Here is a 23,751-nt window from a genome sequence, read left to right as displayed (position 1 = left end):
TATTCATTGCAGATAACCCGAGTCTCTAGTCTCAACAGACGGTAACATCCACCAGTCCAAACCCTAGCTACATACACGCACGCACAGCAGTCCCGCGCCGCCGCCGTCCACCTCCACTCGCCCAGCAACCAACGCCGCCGCACCGACCCGCTGGCGTTCACGCTGCGCGAATGGATCCCGCCCTCATCTTAGGATTCGGCATGGACAAGATCAGCAAGCGCATGTCGGAGCTGCTGGCGGACCCGGAGGTCGCAGTGACCCAAGCGCTGGACGTCATGTGGAAGGAGATCGAGGACTACGAGGCCATCCGCCAGGCGCAGCTCCGTGTAAGGTACGAGGACGTTGAGGACGACTATGATGAGTACTCCGACGATGATGATGACTCCGAGGAGAATGAGGAGACGGAGGCGGGGGATTGGCGGCGGCAGCCGGGCGACGACGAGAAGAAGAGGAACCCGCGGCTGGAGGAGGAGGCGCCAAGGATTCTTCTCTGTAGGTTGTGAACTTGTGATGGACGACAGACATGGTAATGCAAACAGCAGTTACCTGCGTCTGTTCTGCTTTGGTAGTCGAGTGTTACTTGGTTTCGGTGACACATGAATGCTGTAATAATAACATGGGCTCGTTCGTCGCTACCGTACGTGGATCTTTTTAATCTTTATTTACTAGTAGTTGAAGTTGCACCTTGAACGTTATTATTACCCTACAAATGTTGCCGATGCTCCATCTTCTTTCAGAGAAAAAAGAAAGAAGGGAATGCCTTTTTTTTAAGAAAAGAAGAGCCTCCTCCTCCGATTCCCGTGGTGGTTGTTTGGATACCAAAAATTGGATGTGAGATTTTAGAAAACCAGTTTTTAGAGGATTTTTAGTTTTTCTGTTAAAGTAGCCTATAGAATTCCATGTTTGCATGGGGAAAATAAGAAACGATAGATACGCCATTCAATGACAAAACGGCTTCGTAAAAAATTCCTTCCAGCCAATCTGGATGTGTAAGGTTCGTGCCCCGGGGTTCCTCCTTCCTCCGTGTGCCCATGCCACACGGCGGCCGTCACGTCCAAGCGGCGAGCTTGCTCAGCCGCGCCGAGTTACAGTGTCGCCTCTTTTCATGCATGCAGATGACGCCGCGGTGCTCTTCATGCGTCTCCATGCCACACGACGACGGGCACCTCCGGGCACCTCTAATAATGTTCACATTTTTTAAGGAAACAATTTGAATTTGAATGTTAAAAAAACAAAAACACTAACGCCCACACGTGTGGGTGTTAGTCAACTCACCCACATGCCTTCATCGCCGTCTAGTCACTTCTGCACGAATCTTGGCACGAAATGGATGATTTTGTGTGCCACGTAAGACACCTCGTGTGTGTGGCATGTGTGAGAGTTCGCCCGTACGCCGGTTTCCTCTCCGCGGTCAACTGTTGCCACTTGGGGGTGTGCGGTGGAACTACTCGGCGCCCGCACGCCACGCCCGCCTGCGGTTGCCGTCAACCACGTCTCGCACTTCGTCCCCCCTCCCCTCGCGGTTCCATTTACTCGCTCCACTTCATTACTCTCCCAACCACATAATAGTTCAGTCGATTGGAGGAGAAGCCGAGAGGAGAAGGCGGCGGCGGAGGCGGAAGAGTCGACGGCATTCGCGACTGTCGGTGGGGCTCGCCGGACCGGAGCGTCTTCGCCGGAGTGCCCCGCAGATTGAAGGTAATGCTCCTCCCCACGCTCACATTCCTTGTCTGCATTCCCTCCCCCCATCTGTGGCCAATTTTCCGCTCGAGATTCATCGAGATTCCGGCGGATTCGCGGTGCTCCGGCGTTCCCGTCGGCGGCGGAGTCGCGTGCTTGCCATTTTTTGGTGGCATTGCGCAGTTTTCGTCGCCGCCGCGGTGGCAGTCATGCCGGTGTGGCTCGGCATGTCCGCAGCCACATCCTGGTTCTGCCTTGCGATTGAGCCAGCGTTTTTCTAGATGTTAGTTTATGAATTGTCTCGAAATGCTATTTGCGATCAGTGGAGGAAGTTTTTCGTTGTTGAATTTCAGGTTATGATAGTTGCCAATGAACCCTAGATCTAGGTAATTGTATTTCAAAGTGTAGTATAAAGGCAGCCATGGCAGTTTCAGCAACTATTTGCACTGGATGGCAACTAATTTCTAGAATGACAACTATACCTGCCTTCTCTGCAACCACCCGCCCGAGGAAGACATTGTTCATCTCTTCTTCACTTGCCCTTTCGGTTAGAGATGCTGGGCTGCATTGGGGATACATTGGCCAAATGACACTGACTGGATTAAAATGATGCATGAGGGCAAGAACAGGTGGGCGAGGCCGATGTTTTTATAAGTTTTTGCAGTGGCTGCATGGGGGATCTGGAAGGAGAGGAATGATAAGCACTTCAGAGGGATTCAACCTTCCTTTGTTTCTTGGAGGAACAGATTCAAGAAGGACTTTGCTATGCTGGTTCATAGATAAAAGCAGGAGCAAGGCCCTTACATTCTTTCAATAGTCAACTTGCTTTGATTTTCTGTTTTGTTTGGTTGTTTAGCTACCCCCCTCTCACCCCTCCATGTAATTTGTACAGTGCTGGACACTCTAACCACCCCCTAACCTTATATTTTAATATAAAGGCAGTGAGAGAATCTCACTGTCATCAGTTTAAAAAAAAACTAATGTCCTGATCAACTGTGTCAGTTGCCACAAATATGCTTTTCATGTGGCAACTAATTTTGTGATCACACTATGTCTGTTGCCATGCTGTAGGCAGGATAATGTGGCAAATTCACTGCACCATAGACTCATTTTTGTGTTTTGCCATGCTGACTTGTGATATCTGAACATATTTGGCCGTATTACATGGCAACTCATTTTTAATATGAGGCCAGTGTTTGAATTGCCACATTACAGTGTGTTTAGTGGATGTTTTCAGCACTTTTTGAATTGTCTTGCATTTTAACATGGCAATTTCAACCTAGTACATTTGCCTATGAACATATGGCAACTCATTTTTATATGAGGGCAGCGTGTGAGTTGCCACATTATTTGTTTGTGCAGTTTGAAGATGTGTGCCTTTCTCTGTACTTTCTTGTGCTAACATGGCAACTTGAACATTTGTGTAAGTGCCTTATGTTCTGTACATTTTTCAAATGAAGCCAATGTGTTTAGTTGCCACATTTCTTGTTGGACAATCATAGGGGGTGTGGGTGTCCCTATGATATTTGCCTAATCTTTTTGCCACTTTCATTTGAGCCCATGTGGCAAGTACATTCTGTTAGGTGGCAACTGCTTCCTTCATAAGTTCATTTTCACCCTGACATTTTGTTCCATTCTTACCTCAGCACAATGGCTCGCGGCGATCATCAAGACGATGATGATGATTCCATGGAGTTACCGCAACAGAATCGCACAACTGGACGGACAAAAGATGGCGATGAGGTAACTTTCCACCCCCATATGTTTTTGAATGTCACGTTGAGTTTGCAATCGTCTGTCAGGAACTAAATTTTCATGATACTGAAACATGGAAACAAATCATCATTTGTCTGCTATGCAGAAGAAGAAACATTGTCGCAATAGGGCTTCGCAAGAACGCCTGACTATATTGACCGAGGACTTTACTGACGAGCAGAAGGGAGCTGCTACTGAGATGGGGATGCATGCTCTGATGGATGTTCGGTGCAAGAACCTAGTGAACCATGTATGCGACTGGCTCGGTGAGACTTACGATCCTGCCTCCAGGGAATTTTTGATTCCGGGACGTGGAAGACTGTCGTTGGACGAGGAATCCGTGTTCTGCACTATGGGTGTGCCCTGTGGAGAAATCAAAGTCCCGTATGAGGTCAATAATAAGACTGAGGAAACGTTGTTTGCCTGTTTGTTTCCTGGGATGGCATCCATGCCGAACACAACTGTGCTGGCAACTTCGCTGGAGGGCATGAAAACTCATGGCGAGGTTTTTAAGATGAAGCTCCTGATGTACCTGATATTAGCTGTTTTTGCGCCTACCACTTCTCTTCGCCCAAGCAACAAGTGCTTCCCCATCCTGGTGAATGATCTATCTCTACTCCTTCCTTCCTTCAATCTGTTGACTCTGATGTCGTCTGTTGATGTCTACTACACAACCTTCTTCTTATAGACGTTGTTGGGCCTCCAAGTGCAGAGGTTTGTAGGACAGTAGCAAATTTCCCGCAAGTGGATGACCTAAGGTTTATCAATCCGTGGGAGGCGTAGGATGAATATGGTCTCTCTCAAACAACCCTGCAACCAAATAATAAAGAGTCTCTTGTGTCCCCAACACACCCAATACAATGGTAAATTGTATAGGTGCACTAGTTCGGCGAAGAGATGGTGATACAAGTGCAATATGGATAGTAGATAAAGGTTTTTGTAATCTGAAAATATAAAAACAGCAAGGTAAATAATGATAAAAGTGAGCACAAACGGTATTGCAATGCGTTGAAACAAGGCCTAGGGTTCATACTTTCACTAGTGCAAGTTCTCTCAACAATAATAACATAATTGGATCATATAACTATCCCTCAACATGCAACAAAGAGTCACTCCAAAGTCACTAATAGCGAAGAACAAACGAAGAGATTATGGTAGGGAACGAAACCACCTCAAAGTTATCCTTTCTGATCGATCTATTCAAGAGTCCGTAGTAAAATAACACGAAGCTATTATTTCCGTTCAATCTATCCTAGTGATCATACTAGAACAACACCTTAAGACACAAATCAACCAAAACCCTAATGTCACCTAGATACTCCATTGTCACCTCAAGTATCCGTGGATGTGATTATACGATATGCATCACAGAATCTCAGGTTCATCTATTCAAACCAACACAAAGAACTTCAAAGAGTGCCCCAAAGATTCTACCGGAGAGTCAAGACGAAAATGTGTGCCAACCCCTATGCATAGATTCATGGGTGGAACCCGCAAGTTGATCACCAAAACATACATCAAGTGGATCAATAGAATACCCCATTGTCACCACGGGTATCCCACGCAAGACATACATCAAGTGTTCTCAAATCCTTAAAGACTCAATCCGATAAGCTAACTTCAAAGGAAAAACTCAATCCATTACAAGAGAGTAGAGGGGGAGAAACATCATAAGATCCAACTATAATAGCAAAGCTCGCGATACATCAAGATCGTACCATCTCAAGAACACGAGAGAGAGAGAGAGAACAAACACATAGCTACTGGTACATACCCTCAGCCCCGAGGGTGGACTACTCCCTCCTCGTCATGGAGAGCGCCGGGATGATGAAGATGGCCACCGGTGAGGGGTTCCCCCTTCGGCAGGGTGCTGGAACGGGTCTAGATTGGTTTTCGGTGGCTATGGAGGTTTCTGGCGGCGGAACTCCCGATCTATTTTGCTGCTCGAAGTTTTTAGGGTATATGGGTATATATAGGAGGAACAAATACGTCAGGGGAGCCACGAGGGGCCCACGAGGGTGGAGGGCGCGCCCCCTGCCTCGTGCCTTCCTCGTTGCTTCCCTTACATACACCCCAAGTCTTCTGGATTGCTTCCATTCCAAAAATAAGTTCCGTCAAGTTTTAGGTCAATTGGACTCTGTTTGATTTTCCTTTTCCGCGATACTCTAAAACAAGGAAAAAACAGAAACTGGCACTGGGCTCTGGGTTAATAAGTTAGTCCCCAAAAGAATATAGAAGTGCATGATAAATCCCATAAACATCCAAAACAGATAATATAATAGCATGGAACAATCAAAAATTATAGATACGTTGGAGACGTATCAGCATCCCCAAGCTTAATTCCTGCTCGTCCTCGAGTAGGTAAATGATAAAAACAAAATTTTTGATGTGGAAAGCTACCTAACATATTTCTCTAAGTAATTCTCTTCATTTTGGCATGAATGTTCAGATCCATAAGATTCAAGACAAAAGTTTAATATTGACATAAAAATAATAATACTTCAAGCATACTAACTAAGAAATCATGTCTTCTCAAAATAACATGGCCAAAGAAAGCTATCCCTACAAAATCATATAGTCTGGCTATGCTCCATGTTCACCACACAACGTATTTAAATCATGCACAACCCCGATGACAAGCCAAGCAATTGTTTCATACTTTTGATGTTCTCAAAATTTTTTAATCTTCACGCAATATATGAGCGTGAGCCATGGATATAGCACTATAGGTGGAATAGAATGGTGGTTGTGGAGAAGACAAAAAGGAGAAGATAGTTTCACATCAACTAGGCGTATCAACGAGCTATGGAGATGCCCATCAATAGATATCAATGTGAGGGAGTAGGGATTGCCATGCAACGGATGCACTAGAGCTATAAGTATATGAAAGTTCAACAAAAAGAACTAAGTGGGTGTGCATCCAACTTTCTTGCTCACGAAGACCTAGGGCATTTTGAGGAAGCCCATCGTTGGAATATACAAGCGAAGTTCTATAATGAAATATTCCCACTAGAATATGAGTGATAGCATAGGAGACTCTCTATCATGAAGATCATGGTGCTACTTCGAAGCACAAGTGTGGAAAAAAAGGATAGTAGTATTGCCCTATTTATTTATTCTTTTGTTGGGCCTTTCTCCTTTTTTATTGGGACAATACTCTATGAATGATGATCATCACACTTTTACTTACTTACAACTCAAGAATTACAACTCGATACTTAGAACAAGATATGACTCTGTATGAATGCCTCCGGCGGTGTACCGGGATGTGCAATGACTCATGAGTGACATGCATGAAAGAATTATGAACGCTGGCTTTGCCACAAATACAATGTCAACTACATGATCATGCATAGCAATATGACAATGATGAAGCGTGTCATAATAACGAAACGGTGGAAAGTTGCATGGCAAAATATATCTCGGAATGGCTATGGAAATGCCATAATAGGTAGGTATGGTGGCTGTTTTGAGGAAGATATATGGTGGGTTTATGGTACCGGCGTAAGTTGTGCGATACTAGAGAGGCTAGCAATGGTGGAAGCGTGAGAGTGCGTATAATCCATGGACTCAACATTAGTCATAAAGAACTCACATACTTATTGCAAAAATCTATTAGTTATCGAAACAAAGTATTACGCGCATGCTCCTAGGGGGATAGATTGGTAGGAAAATACCATCGCTCGTCCCCGACCGCCACTCATAAGGAAGACAATCAATAAATAAATCATGCTCCGACTTCGTCACATAACGGTTCACCATACGTGCATGCTACGGGAATCACAAACTTCAACACAAGTATTTCTCAAATTCACAACTACTCAACATGCATGACTCTAATATCACCATCTCCATATCTCAAAACAATTATCAAGTATCAAACTTCTCATAGTATTCAATGCACTTTATATGAGAGTTTTTTTATTATATCCCTCTTGGATGCCCATCATATTAGGACTAATTTCATAACCAAAGCAAATTACCATGCTGTTCTAAAAGACTCTTAAAATAATATAAGTGAAGCACAAGAGTTCATCTATTTCTATAAAATAAAGCCACCACCATGCTCTAAAAAGATATAAGTGAAGCACTAGAGCAAACGACAAACTACTCCAAAAAGATGAAAGTGAAGATCAATGAGTAGTTAAATAATTATGCAACTATGTGAAGACTCTCTAATATTTAAGAATTTCAGATCTTGGTATTTTATTCAAACAGCAAGCAAAACTAAATAAAATAAAATGACACTCCAAGCAAAACACATATCATGTGGTAAATAAAAATATAGCTCCAAGTAAAGTTACCGATGAACAAAGACAAAAGAGGGGATGCCTTCCGGGGCATCCCCAAGCTTAGGCTCTTGCCACTCCTTATTCCATAGTCCATCGAATCTTTACCCAAAACTTGAAAACTTCACAACACAAAACTTAACAGAAAACTCGTAAGCTCCGTTAGTATAAGAAAATAAATCACCACTTAGGTACTGTTGTGAACTCATTCTAAATTCATATTGGTGTAATATCTACTGTATTTGAACTTCTCTATGGTTCATACCCTCCGATACTACTCATAGTTTCATCAAAATAAGCAAACAACACATAGAAAATAGAATCTGTCAAAAACAGAACAATATGTAGTAATCTGTAGGTTTCAAATACTTCTGTAACTCCAAAAGTCTTGAGAAATTAGGAAGTCCTAGGAAATTTGTTTAATGATCGACTTCAGTTGGAATTGGTTTTTTATCGCTCTCTGGTAAGAAATGAAAATTATTCTTGTGAGCGCATACTTTCTGTTTTTACAACAAGATCAAATAACAATCACCCAAGAAGATTCTAAAGGATTTAATTGGCACAAACACTAATTAAAACATAAAAAACACAATCATAAAAGAGTATAGATGATTAATTTATTACTAAATAGGAACAAAAAGCAAGGAACTAAAAATAAAATTGGGTTGCCTCCCAACAAGCGCTATCGTTTAATTCCCCTAGCTAGGCATGATGATTTCAATGATGCTCACATAAAATATAAGAATTGTAACATAAAGAGAGAATCATGAAGAATATGGCTAGCACATTTAAGTCTAACCCACTTCCTATGCATAGGGATTTTGTGGGCAAACAACTTATGTGAGCAATAATCAACTAGCATAGGAAGGCAAAACAAGCATAACTTTAATCACATAGAGAGGAAACTTGATATTACTGCAATATGTAAAAGGATATGTTCCTCTCTCATAATAATTTTCAGTAGCATCATGAATGAATTCAACAATATAACCATCACATAAAGCATGCTTTTCATGATCTACAAGCATAGAATTTTTATTACTCTCCACATAAGCAAAATTCTTCTCATTCGAAATAGTGGGAGTATCATAAGAAACTCGAATACTTTAAATTGTTTCCACATTAAAAGAGTAATGTTCAGAAAAAGGGTAATCATAATCATGACAAGTTTTATAAATATAATCATCACTACTTTTTATAGCATATGTATCATCACAATAATCATCATAAGTAGCAACTTTGTTCTCATCATAATCGATTGAAACCTTTTCCAAGATAGTGGAATCATCACTAAATAAAGTCATGACCTCTCCAAATCCACTTTCATAATTATCATAATAAGATTCAACATCCTCCAAAATAGTGGGATCATTACTTCCTAAAGTTGACACTCTTCCAAACCCACTTTCATCAATATAGCTTGGGGATGCTATCATCATAATAAATTTGCATATCACAACTTGGGAGACTACAAATATCATAATCATTAAACATAGCTTCCCCAAGCTTGGGACTAACATTAATTGCAGCAAATATATTCTCAAAAACATCATCTTCATCAAACATAGCATCCCCAAGCTTGGGCCTTTTCATATCATGAGCATAATCACTTTCATCATTAATAGTATGGATAGCACCAATAGTATAGCAATTATCATATTCTTCCAAGCAAGTGCCAAAAAGATTTTCAAGATCATAAGAAGTATCATTATCTTCCTAATCATAATCATCACAACAAGCAATAGGCATAACGAGATCATCATCAAGTGCATCATCTTCCACAATTATATTTTCATGAGGCACAACAGTAATAGGAGCAGCATTATTTGGGAGAGATATCTTTTTACCTCTCTTCCTTTTTCTTTTCTTCTTCTGCACCACATCATGTGTGGGTTCAATCCTCTTTTTGGAGCTCCTTATTAATGAGATTGGTTGAATAGAAGGCTCCTCCTCGTTACCTGATTCATCATAAGAAATAATAGGAGGATATTGGGAAGTCTCTTCCCTTTCGTTAGTATTCTCTTCATCTTCTATTTGTTTTATTTTATTTATGTAGTTGGCAATATAAGGATTTTCAATACAATTCACCTTACAATACATATAAATTTCCTCTAGATCAAAACCAAGAAGTTTATCACGGGCAAATACTGGAAGATAGTTAGTTATACGTTTCATTTCTTCATAACCCATAAGCAAACTAAGTTCATTATGATGTGCAAGAGAAATCAAGTCATCACAATTTTTGGAAACGATTAGATTATGAAACAATTTGCATCGGATGGTTAAATAACCACGTTCATTGCAAAGTTCACAAGTACAGCCAAGAAAATATAAATTTTCAGCACATACATCTAGCCTTTCTTGCAACCATTTAGTTTCTAAGTACTTATGCCTCTTGCAAAATCTATCTTCCCTAATTGGTGTGTGATACGTCCATTTTGCATCATGCTTTTATATTGATATTTATTTCATTATGGGATGTTATTACACATTATGTCACAATACTTATGCCTATTCTCTCTTATTTTACAAGGTTTACACAAAGAGGGAGAATGCCGGCAGCTGGGATTCTGGGCTGGAAAAGGAGCAAATATTAGAGACCTATTCTACACAGCTCCAAAAGTCCTGAAACCTCACGGAAGATGTTTTCCAAATATATAAAAAATACTGAGAGCAAGAACTTCATCAGGGGGGCCACACCCTGCCCACGAGGTTGGGGGCGCGCCCTACCCCCTTGGCGCGCCCCCTACCTCGTGGGCCCCCTGGTGGCCCTCCGGTGGCCATCTTCTGCTATATGGAGTCTTCCGGTGGGAAAAAAATCATAAGCCATCTTCTTGGACGAAACTCCACCGCCACGAGGCGGAACCTTGGCGGAACCAATCTAGGGCTCTGGCGGAGCTGTTCTACCGAGGAAACTTCCCTCCCGGAGGGGGAAATCATCGCCATCGTCATCAACAACGCTCCTCTCATCGGGAGAGGGAAATCTCCATCAACATCTTCATCAGCACCATCTCATCTCAAAACCCTAGTTCATCTCTTGTATCCAATTCTTGTCTCTAAGTCCGGGATTGGTGCTAGTAGGTTGCTAGTAGTGTTAATTACTCCTTGTAGTTGATGCTAGTTGGTTTAATTGGTGGAAGATCATATGTTCCGATCCTATATGCATATTAATACCCCTCTGATTATGAACATGTTTATGCTTTGTGAGTAGTTACTTTTGTTCCTGAGGACATGGGAGAAGTCTTGCTATTAGTACTCATGTGAATTTGGTATTCGTTCGATATTTTGATGAGATGTATGTTGTCTCTCCTCTAGTGGTGTTATGTGAACGTCGACTACATGACAATTCACCATTATTTGGGCCTAGAGGAAGGCATTGGGAAGTAATAAGTAGATGATGGGTTGCTAGAGTGACAGAAGCTTAAACCCTAGTTTATGCGTTGCTTCTTAAGGGGCTGATTTGGATCCATATGTTTCATGCTATGGTTAGGTTTACCTTAATACTTTTGTTGTAGTTGCAGATGCTTGCAATAGAGGTTAATCATAAGTGGGATGCTTGTCCAAGTAATGGCAGCACCCAACCACCGGTCCACCCACATACCAAATTATCAAAGTACCGAACGTGAATCATATGAATGTGATGAAAACTAGCTTGACGATATTACCATGTGTCCTAGGGAGCGCTTTACATCATATAAGAGTTTGTCCAGGCTTGTCCTTTGCTACAAAAAGGATTGGGCCACCTTGCTGCACCTTATTTACTTTTGTTACTTGTTGCTCGTTACAAATTATCTTATCACAAAACTATCTGTTACCACTTATTTCAGTACTTGCAGAGAATACCTTGCTGGAAACCGCTTATCATTTCCTTCTGCTCCTCGTTGGGTTCGACACTCTTAATTATCGAAAGGACTATGATAGAGCCCCTATACTTGTGGGTCATCAAGACTCTTTTCTGGCGCCGTTGCCGGGGAGTGAAGTGCCTTTGGTAAGGAAAAATTTATATAGTGTGCTAAAATTTACTGTCACTTGTTACTATGGAAAGTAATCCTCTGAGGGGCTTGTTCGGGGTATCTTCATCCCGACCAGTAGAGCAAAGAGTTGCTCCACAACCTAATCAACCTACTGAAAATGAAAATGTAAATGAAAATGCTTGCTTTGAAGTTCCTGCGGGTATGATAGAAAAACTGCTAGCTAATCCTTTTTTAGGAGATGGAACAAAACATCCTGATGAACATCTGATATATGTGGATGAAGTTTGTGGATTATTTAGGCTTGTAGGTGTACCCAGAGATGTTGTTAAGAAGAAGGTCTTCCCTTTATCTTTGAGGGGAGATGCATCGACATGGTATAGGATATGTGAAAATATGGGGTCTTGGAATTACAAACGATTGAAATTGTAATTTCATCAGAAGTTTTATCCTATGCATCTTGTTCATCGTGATCGCAATTATATATATAATTTTTGGCCTTGCGAAGGAGAAAGCATCGCTCAAGCTTGGGGGAGGCTTAAATCAATGTTATATTCATGCCCCAATCATGAGCTCTCAAAAGAAATGATTATTCAAAATTTTTATGCTCGGCTTTCTGGTAACAATCGCACCATGCTTGGTACTTCTTGTGCTGGCTCTTTTATGATGACGACTGTTGAATTCAAATGGGATTTATTGGAAAGAATTAAACGCAACTCTGAAGATTGGGACCTCGACAATGGTAAGGAGTCAGGTATGACACCTAGTTTTGATTGTGTTAAATCTTTTATGGATACCGGTATTTTTCGTAAATTTAGCACTAAATATGGACTTGACTCTGAGATAGTAGCTTCTTTCTATGAATCTTTTGCTGCCTATGTTGATCTCCCCAAGGAGAAGTGGTTTAAATATCATCCTCCCATAGAAGTAAAAGTAGCTGCACCTATTAAAGTTGAAGAAAAGACTATCACTTATAATGATCCTATTGTTCCTACTTCTTATGTTGAGAAACCACCTTTCCCTGTTAGGATAAAGGATCATGCTAAATCTTTAATTGTGGTTCGTAAAAGCAATATTAAAACATATACAACTCCTGAGCAAGTTAAAGTTGAGCCTAATTTGCTATTGTTAAAGATCTCTTGTCTGATAATATAGATGGGCATGTTATTTATTTCTGTGATGAAACTGCTAGAATTGCTAAACCCCGTGATAAAGATAAACCTAGACCTGTGGTAGGCATGCCTGTTATTTCTGTTAAAATAGGAGATCATTGTTATCATGGCTTATGTGATATGGGTGCTAGTACTAGTGCAATACCTTATTCCTTATACAAAGAAGTTATGAATGATATTGCACCTGCTGAGATGGAAGATATTGATGTCACAATTAAACTTGCCAATAGAGATACTATTTCACCAATGGGAATTGTTAGAGATGTTGAAGTCTTGTGTGGTAAAACTAAATATCCTGCTGATTTTCTTGTTCTTGGTTCCCCACAAGATAGCTTTTGTCCCATTATATCTGGTAGACCATTCTTAAATACTGTTAATGCTACCATAGATTGCAAAAGAGATGTTGTTACTATCGGTTTAGATGATATGACACATGAATTTAATTTTTCTAAATTTAGTAGACAACACCGTGAAGAATAATTACCTAGTAAGGATGAAATTATTGGTCTTGCTTCTATTGCCGTACCTCCTAGTGATCCTTTAGAACAATATTTGCTAGACCACGAAAATGATATGTTTATGAACGAAAGAAGGGATTAGATGAAGTATCCTTTAAACAGGAACCTACTCTGAAAAACAATTTACCTGTTGAAATCCTAGGGGATCCTCCTCCACCCAAGGGTGATCCCGTGTTTGAGCTTAAACCGTTACGTAATACTCTTAAATATGCTTATCTTGATGAGAAAAAGATATATCCTGTTATTTTTAGTGCTAACCTTTCAGAGCATGAGGAAGAGAGATTATTGAAAACTCTGAAGAAGCACCGCGCTGCTATTGGGTATACTCTTGATGATCTTAAGGGCATTAGTTCCACTCTATATATGTCAACATAAAATTAATTTGGAAGAAGATGCTAAACCAGTTTGTGATCATCAACGCCGGTTGAATCCTAAAATGAAAGAAGTGGTAAGAAAGGAGATACTAAAGCTCCTTGAGGCAGGTATAATTTATCCCATTGCTGATAGTCAGTGGGTAAGCCCTGTCCATTGTGTCCCTAAGAAGGGAGGTATTACTATTGTTCCTAATGATAAAGATGAATTTATTCCTCAAAGAATTATTACAGGTTATAGGATGGTAATTGATTTCCGCAAATTAAATAAGGCTACTAAAAGGATCATTACCCCTTACCTTTTATCGATCAAATGCTAGAAAGATTGTCCAAACATACACATTTTTGCTTTCTAGATGGTTATTATGGTTTCTCTCAAATACCTGTGTCAGCCAAAGATCAATCAAATACTACTTTTACATGCCCTTTTGGTACTTTTGCTTATAGACGTATGCCTTTTGGTTTATGTAATGCACCTGCTACCTTTCAAAGATGCATGATGGCTATATTCTCTAACTTTTGCGAAAATATTTGTGAGGTTTTCATGGATGACTTTTCTGTCTATGGATCTTCTTTTGATGATTGCTTGAGCAACCTTGATCGAGTTTTGCATAGATGTGAAGAAACTAATCTTGTCTTGAATTGGGAAAAGTTCCACTTTATGGTTAATGAAGGTATTGTCTTGGGTCATAAAGTTTCTGAAAGAGGTATTGAAGTTGAGAAAGCCAAGGTTGATGCTATTGAAAAGGTGCCATGTCCCAAGGACATCAAAGGTATAAGAAGTTTCCTTGGTCATGCAGGTTTTTATAGGAGGTTCATTAAGGACTTCTCAAAAATTTCTCGGCCTCTGACTAATTTATTACAAAAAGATATACTATTTGTCTTTGATGATGATTGTGTAGAAGCATTTGAAATACTTAAGAAAGCATTGATCACTGCACCTATTGTCCAACCACCTGACTGGAATTTACCCTTTGAAATTATGTGTGATGCTAGTGATTATGCTGTAGGTGCTGTTCTGGGACAAAGAGTTGATAAGAAACTAAATGTTATTCAATATGCTAGTAAAACTCTAGACAATGCTCAAAGAAATTATGCTACTACTGAAAAAGAATTCTTAGCAGTTGTATTTGCTTGTGATAAGTTTAGACCTTATATTGTTGATTCTAAAGTAACTATTCACACTGATCATGCTGCTATTAAATATCGCATGGAAAAGAAAGATGCTAAACCTTGACTTATTAGATGGGTTCTCTTGCTACAAGAATTTGATTTGCATATTGTTGATAGAAAAGGAGCTGAGAACCCCGTTGCAGACAACTTGTCTAGGTTAGAAAATGTGCTTGATGACGCACTACCTATTAATGATAGCTTTCCTGATGAGCAATTAAATGTCATAAATGCTTCTCATACTGCTCCATGGTATGCTGATTATGCTAATTACATGTTGCTAAGTTTATACCACCTAGTTTCACATACCAGCAAAAGAAAAAGATCTTCTATGATTTGAGGCATTAGTTTTGGGATGACCCACATCTTTATAAAGAAGGAGTAGATGGTGTTATTAGATGTTTGTGTACCTGAGCATGAACAGGAACATATCCTATGCAAGTGTCACTCCGAAGCTTATGGAGGACACCATGCTGGAGATAGAACCGCACATTAGGTACCGCAATCTGGTTTTTATTGGCCTACTCTCTTCAAGGATGCCCGTAAGTTTGTCTTATCTTGTGATGAATGTCAAAGAATTGGTAATATTAGTAGATGTCAAGAAATGCCTATGAATTATTCACTTGTTATTGAACCATTTGATGTTTGGGGCTTTGACTATATGGGACCTTTCCCTTCCTCTAATGGTTATACACATATTTTAGTTGCTGTTGATTACGTTACTAAGTGGGTAGACGCTATTCCAACTAGTAGTGCTGATCATAACACTTCTATTAAAATGCTTAAAGAAGTTATTTTTCCAAGATTTGGAGTCCCTAGATATTTAATGACTGATGGTGGTTCACATTTTATTCATGGCGCTTTCCGTAAAATGCTTGCTAAATATGATGTTAATCATAGAATTGCATCTCCTTACCACCCTCAGTCTAGTGGTCAAGTAGAATTGAGTAATAGAGAACTCAAATTAATTTTGCAAAAGACTGTTAATAGGTCTAGAAAGAATTGGTCCAAGAAACTAGATGATGCATTATGGGCCTATAGAACTGCATATAAAAATTCTATGGGTATGTCTCCGTATAAAATGGTCTATGGAAAAGCATGTCACTTACCTCTCGAACTAGAACACAAGGCTTATTGGGCTATTAAAGAACTTAATTATGATTTTAAACTTGCCGGTGAGAAGAGGTTATTTGATATTAGCTCACTTGATGAATGGAGAACCCAAGCCTACGAAAATGCCAAGTTGTTTAAGGAAAAAGTTCAAATATGGCGTGACAAAAGGATACAAAAGCGTGAGTTTAATGTAGGTGATTATGTATTGCTATACAACTCTCGTTTAAGATTTTTTGCAGGAAAACTTCTCTCTAAATGGGAAGGTCCTTACGTTATCGAGGAGGTTTACCGTTCCGGTGCCATAAAAATCAACAACTTCGAAGGCACAAATCCGAAGGTGGTGAACGGTCAAAGAATGAAACACTATATCTCAGGTAATCCCATAAATGTTGAAACCAATGTTATGGAAACCGTAACCCTGGAGAAATTCATAAGAGACACTTTCCGGAATGTTTCAGACTCCGAAAAGGAATAGGTATGTGGTACGGTAAGTAAACTGACTCCAAAATAGTTTTTAAGGCAATATTTCTCCATTTTGGAATATTTATAAAAATAGAAAAATAAGCAGCAGTCTGGGAAGGACACGAGGGCTCCATGAGGGTGGAGGGCGCGCCCTACCCCACTGGGCGCGCCCCCTACCTCGTGGGCACCTCATGTGCTCTCCGGACTCCGTTTTCGTACACGACACATATTTTGGTCGGTAAAAATTCATTATATAATCTCCCGGAGGTTTTGACTCCCGTATCATGCAAAAATCTCCTGTCTTTGTTTCGAGCTGTTTTTTGTCAGGGTTGTTAAGGCCAGGCACTATGTCATCTCCCTCTTCCTCCAACCATGAGGGCAACGATGCTTGGCTAATGAAGATAGAGCTGAAGAGAGAAGAACCCATGGAGATCAACAAGGATGAAGGGATCAAGAAGGCCATGGAGGACCAAGTTCCGGCAACAGAAGACACCCTTCAAATGGATCACAATCTTCTTACCCCAATAGAAATCGAAGCTTTCAAGATGATTGAGTTAGCTCGTATACAAAATAAGTATCTCACACGTGAAAATATTTTGTTGAAGGAGCATATCATCGCACTCAAGGGCATTATCCGCAAGTTAGAAGACCTCCTACGCTCAATGTGCGACTATCCATCATCAACATCCCCACCTTCTTCACCAACAAAGGAGACATAATCACATGGGTATGGGCACTCCACTTGGCAACTGCGAAGCTTGGGGGAGTGCCCCGGTATCGTATCACCATCACTTTTATCTTTACCGTTTTTCTTAGTTTGATCCTTTTGGTAATATCTTGATCTAGTAGAATAGAAGTTCTTAGTGTGATCTAGCTGTGAGTTCTGCTTTATTATCCTTCTATATAATCGAGTCCGTGAGCTATATAATAAAGATTAGTGTTGAGTCAAGGGCTTGATTATTTTGCCATGATCCTAAGTGAATAGAAGAAAAGAGAAAAAAAATAAAAGAAACAAAGAGATCATGTGAGTCTATGGAGAGTAATGAGCTCACATAGAAAGAGTATGATGAATAAAAGTTATTGAGGGTTGACAAACACAGTTTTGGTCATCATTGCAATTAATAGGAAGTAATAAAGAAAGAGAGGTCTTCACATATAAATATACTATCTTGGACATCTTTTATGATTGTGAGCACTCATTAAAAGATGACATGCTAAAGAGTTGACATTGGACAAGGAAGACAACGTAATGGGTTATGTTTTCTTACATCTGAGATGAATTATATTGTCTTGGATCTTCCAACATGATGAGCTTGTCTTTCCCCCTCATGCTAGCCAAATTCATTGCACCAAGTAGAGATACTACTTGTGCTTCCAAATACCCTTAAACCAGTCTTGCCATAAGAGTCCACCATATCTACCTATGGATTGAGTAAGATCCATCAAGTAAGTTGTCATTGGTGCAAGAAATAAAAATTGCTCTCTAAATATGTATGATTGATTGGTGTGGAGGAAATAAGCTTTATACGATCGTGTGATATGGAAGTAATAAAAGCGACAAACTGCATAATAAAGGTCCATATCACAAGTGGAAATATAAAGTGACGTTCTTTCGCATTAAGATTTTGTGCATCCAACCATAAAAGCGCATGACAACCTCTGCTTCCCTCTGCGAAGGGCCTATCTTTTACTTTTATCTCTTACATTGCATAAGAGTTGTGGTGATCTTCACCCTTCCTTTTTACACTTTATCCTTTGGCAAGCATAATATGTTGGAAAGATCCTGGTATATATGGCTAATTGGATGTGAGTTTTCATCAACTATTACTGTTGACATTACCCTTGAGGTAAAACGTTGGGAGGAAAAACTATAAACCCTTATCTTTCTGTGTCCGATTAAAACTCCATGCCCATAAGTATTGCGTGAGTGTCAGCAATTGTGAAATATTATATGATAGTTGAGTATGTGCACTTGCTGAAAAGCTCTTATACATTGACTCTTTCCTATGTTATGATAAATTGCAATTGCTTCAATGACTGAGATTGTAGTTTGTTAGTTTTTAATGAAGTTTACGATTCATACTTGATATTTTGATTGAATTATTACTCTAGCATTAGAGATTATATGACAAAGAATTATATGAGTTGCTGTTCTAAGAATGATCATGATGCCCTCATGTCCGTATTTTATTTTTATCGACACCTCTATCTCTAAACATGTGGACATATTTTTCAATTTCGGCTTTTCGCTTGAGGACAAGCGAGGTCTAAGCTTGGGGGAGTTGATACGTCCATTTTTGCATCATGCTTTTATATCGATATTTATTGCATTATGGGCTGTTATTACACACTATGTCACAATACTTATGCCTATTCTCTCTTATTTTACAAGGTTTACATAAAGAGGGAGAATGACGGCAGCTGGGATTCTGGGCTGGAACAGGAGCAAATATTAGAGACCTATTCTGCACAGCTCCAAAAGTCCTGAAACTTCACGGAACATGTTTTCCAAAGATATAAAAAATATTGAGAGCAAGAACTTCATCAGGGGGGCCACACCCTGCCCACGAGGGTGGGGGCGCGCCCACCTACCTCGTGGGCCCCCTGGTGGCCCTTCGGTGGCCATCCTCTGCTATATGGAGTCTTTCGATGGAAAAAAATAATAAGCCATCTTCTCGGACGAAACTACGCCGCCATGAGGCGGAACCAATCTAGGGCTCTGGCGGAGCTGTTCTACCGGGGAAACTTCCCTCCCAGAGGAAGAAATCATCGCCATCGTCATCACCAATGCTCCTCTCATCGGGAGAGGGCAATCTCCATCAACATCTTTATCAGCACCATCTCATCTCAAAACCCTAGTTCATCTCTTGTATCCAATTCTTGTCTCTAAGTCCGGGATTGGTGCTAGTAGGTTGCTAGTAGTGTTAATTACTCCTTGTAGTTGATGCTAGTTGGTTTAATTGGTGGAAGATCATATGTTCAGATCCTATATGCATATTAATACCCCTCTGATTATGAACATGTTTATGCTTTGTGAGTAGTTACTTTTGTTCCTGAGGACATGGGAGAAGTCTTGCTATTAGTACTCATGTGAATTTGGTATTCGTTCGATATTTTGATGAGATGTATGTTGTCTCTCCTCTAGTGGTGTTATGTGAACGTTGACTACATGACACTTCACCATTATTTGGGCCTAGAGGAAGGCATTGGGAAGTAATAAGTAGATGATGGGTTGCTAGAGTGACAGAATCTTAAACCCTAGTTTATGTGTTGCTTCGTAAGGGGCTGATTTGGATCCATATGTTTCATGCTATGGTTAGGTTTACCTTAATACTTTTGTTGTAGTTGCGGATGCTTGCAATAGAGGTTAATCATAAGTGGGATGCTTGTCCAAGTAAGGGCAGCACCCAAGCACCGGTCCACCCACATACCAAATTATCAAAGTACCGAACGCGAATCATATGAACGTGATGAAAACTAGCTTGACGATATTCCCATGTGTCCTTGGGAGCGCTTTAAATCATATAAGAGTTTGTCCAGGCTTGTCCTTTGCCACAAAAAGGATTGGGCCACCTTGCTGCACCTTATTTACTTTTGTTACTTGTTGCTCGTTACAAATTATCTTATCACAAAACTATCTGTTACCACTTATTTCAGTACTTGCAGAGAATACCTTGCTAGAAACCGCTTATCATTTCCTTCTGCTCCTCATTCGGTTCGACACTCTTACTTATCGAAAGGACTATGATAGATCCCCTATACTTGTGGGTCATCAGTGTGTACATGCAAACTCTATGCACTCCACAAAAAACGACATGCTTATAGGAGACATTTTCATCATAACTAGTGCAATCATCATTAGTACTATGGATATTCAAGGAGTTCATACTAACAACATTGCAATCATGCTCATCATTCAAATATTTAGTGCCAAGCATTTTAATGCATTCTTCTTCTAACACTTTGGCACAATTTTCCTTTCCATCATACTCATGAAGGATATTAAAAAGATGAAGCGTATGAGGCAAACTCCATTCCATAATTTTTTGTAGTTTTCTTTTATAAACTAAACTAGTGCTAAAACAAGAAACGAAAAGATTCGATTGCAAGATCTAAAGATATACCTTCAAGCGCTAACCTCCCCGGCAACGGCGCCAGAAAAGTGCTTGATGTCTACTACACAACCTTCTTCTTATAGACGTTGTTGGGCCTCCAAGTGCAGATGTTTGTAGGACAGTAGCAAATTTCCCTCAAGTGGATGACCTAAGGTTTATCAATCCATGGGAGGCGTAGGATAAATATGGTCTCTCTCAAACAACCCTACAACCAAATAACAAAGATTCTCTTGTGTCCCCAACACACCCAATACAATGGTAAATTGTATATGTGCACTAGTTCGGCGAAGAGATGGTGATACCAGTGCAATATGGATAGTAGATAAAGGTTTTTGTAATCTGAAAATATAAAAACAGCAAAGTAACTAATGATAACTGTGAGCACAAACGGTATTGCAATGCGTGGAAACAAGGCCTAGGGTTCATACTTTCACTAGTGCAAGTTCTATCAACAATAATAACATAATTGGATCATATAACTATCCCTCAAATGCAACAAAGAGTCACTCCAAAGTCACTAATAGCGGAGAACAAACAAAGAGACTATGGTAGGGTACGAAACCACCTCAAACTTATCCTTTCTGATCGATCTATTCAAGAGTCCGTAGTAAAATAACACGAAGCTATTCTTTCCGTTCAATCTATCCTAGAGTTCGTACTAGAACAACACCTTAAGACACAAATCAAACAAAACCCTAATGTCACCAAGATACTCCAATGTCACCTCAAGTATCCGTGGGTCTGATTATACGATATGCATCACACAATCTCAGATTCATCTATTCAAACCAACACAAAGAACTTCAAAGAGTGCCCCAAAGATTCTACCGGAGAGTCAAGACGAAAACGTGTGCCAACCCCTATGCATAGGTTCATGGGTGGAACCCGCAAGTTGATCACCAAAACATACATCAAGTGGATCAATAGAATACCCCATTGTCACCACAGGTATCCCACGCAAGACATACATCAAGTGTTCTCAAATCCTTAAAGACTCAATCTGATCAGATAACTTCAAAGGGAAAACTCAATCCATTACAAGAGAGAAGAGGGGGAGAAACATCATAAGATCCAACTATAATAGCAAAGCTCGCGATACATCAAGATCGTACCACCTCAAGAACACGAGAGAGAGAGAGAGAGAGAGATCAAACACATAGCTACTGGTACATACCCTCAGCTCCGAGGGTGGACTACTCCCTCCTCGTCATGGAGAGCACCGGGATGATGAAGATGGCCACGGGTGAGGGGTTCCCCCTCTGGCAGGGTGCCGGAACGGGTCTAGATTGGTTTTCGGTGGCTACAGAGGCTTCTGGCTGCGGAACTCCCGATCTATTATGCTCCTCGAAGTTTTAGGGTATATGGGTATATATAGGAGGAAGAAATACGTCAGGGGAGCCATGAGGGGGCCACGAGGGTGGAGTGCGCGCCCAGGGGGTGAGCGCGCCCCCTGCCTCGCGCCTTCCTCGTTGCTTCCCTTACGTACACCCCAAGTCTTCTGGATTGCTTCCGTTCGAAAAATAAGTTCCGTGAAGTTTCAGGTCAATTGGACTCCGTTTGATTTTCCTTTTCTACGATACTCTAAAAGAAGGAAAAAACAGAAACTGGCTCTGGGCTCTGGGTTAATAGGTTAGTCCCAAAAATAATGTAAAAGTGCATGATAAAGCCCATAAACATCCAAAAAAAATATAATAGCATGGAACAATAAAAAATTATAGATACGTTGGAGACGTATCATCTGTAAGCTAGTCACTGCCAGTTTTTTGATGTTTTCCTCATTTTTGAATGCTGACGCGACAACTTCTTGTCCTGAAATTTGTGTCGTGCAGGCGAAGCTGATAGACGTGAAAAACATGAATTCGTGTAAATTCATCGCGGACTTCCTACGTGACGCATTCTCAAATAAGATGTTCCAGAAGGGTTGTCAACTCCATTTAATGGTATTTTTTGCCTACTCCTTTGCAAACACTCTTACCATGTTGAATATTTTCCCAAATGAAACATGTGAGCTGTTGATTAGTGTGAACCATACAAGATCATGCATGGCGACCCGTTTTGTTTTTCATTTGTTTTTTATGTGATTTTGTTTACGTGTGAAGGCGACTTCTGTTTGATCCATGGCATCCGTGGTTGCTGCCTTTAAGGCAATAGTATTTTTCAACAACACACACACACACAAAAATGTTCATTTCATACATCCACTCTCTGTTTATACAATATGCATGGCAACCATGATGTTGAACTTCTGGCAAATATCATTATAACAGGGTGGCAACTGCCAGCATAGCATGTGGCAACTAACACAGATAGATGGCAACTCTTTATTTCTTTCACCCCATTCAACTTGATGACTAAAGGAATATGCATTAGCTACTTTTTTCAACATAGGATGATGGCAACTGGCATATTTTTCTTTCAAATTGTGTACACCAGCTCATGTACGTGGATCGTCTTGATCTGTCCACTGATACGTCTCCAATGTATCTATAATTTTTTATTGTTCCATGCTATTATATTATCTGTTTTGGATGATAAGGAGCTTTATTTTACACTTTTATAAACCGGAGGCCCAACCCAAATTGCTGTTTTTTGCCTATTTTAGTGTTTCTCATAAACGGAATATCAAACGGACTCCAAACAGAATGAAACCTTCGGGAGCGTTATTTTTGTAACAAATGTGATCCAGGAGACTTGGAGTGGACGTCAAGAAACAATCAAGGAGGCCACGAGGCAGGGGGGCGCGCCCTCCACCCTCGTGGCCCCTTGTTGCTCCACCGACCTAGTTCTTCCTCCTATATATATATCCATATACCCCGCAAACATCCAGGAGCACCACGAAACCCTATTTCCACCACTGCAACCTTCTGTACCCAAGAGATCCCATCTTGGGGCCTTTTCCGGAGCTCCGCCGGAGGGGGCATTGATCACGGAGGGCCTCTACATCAACTCCATGGCCCCTCTGATGATGTGTGAGTAGTTTACTTCATACCTTCGGGTCCATAGCTAGTAGCTAGATGGCTTCTTCTCTCTCTCTCTCTCTCTCTCTCTCTCTCGGGGTAGCAACCTGCGCTTTGGGTAGCTCTTGGAGGGGCGTTCGAGTTTATGCTCTTCAGCCGCAAGGACTTCAGTCCATCT

General features: G+C 40.5%; 2 protein-coding genes across 2 annotated transcripts; both read left to right on the top strand.

Moving 5' to 3' along the window:
* The first annotated feature begins 200 nt into the window (after window positions 1-200).
* LOC147957158 (uncharacterized) lies at window positions 201-503 on the top strand. Its single transcript, XM_087531601.1, has one exon. The coding sequence runs from the start codon at window positions 201-203 to the stop codon at window positions 501-503; it is 303 nt and encodes a 100-aa protein (XP_087387727.1).
* A 2,827-nt stretch (window positions 504-3,330) lies between these two features.
* On the top strand, window positions 3,331-22,730 carry LOC147957157 (uncharacterized). The gene is made up of 4 exons (XM_087531600.1): window positions 3,331-3,423; window positions 3,542-4,033; window positions 22,446-22,556; window positions 22,716-22,730. The coding sequence occupies exons 1-4, from the start codon at window positions 3,331-3,333 to the stop codon at window positions 22,728-22,730; spliced, it is 711 nt and encodes a 236-aa protein (XP_087387726.1).
* The last annotated feature ends 1,021 nt before the right edge of the window (window positions 22,731-23,751 follow it).

The sequence above is a fragment of the Triticum urartu genome, chromosome 7A (genome assembly GCF_056163025.1).
Source record: "Triticum urartu cultivar PI428250 chromosome 7A, HENAU_Tu73, whole genome shotgun sequence".
NCBI lineage: Eukaryota > Viridiplantae > Streptophyta > Magnoliopsida > Poales > Poaceae > Triticum > Triticum urartu.
Note: the sequence above shows the minus strand (reverse complement) of the source record. Positions and strands in the feature narration are given on the sequence as shown.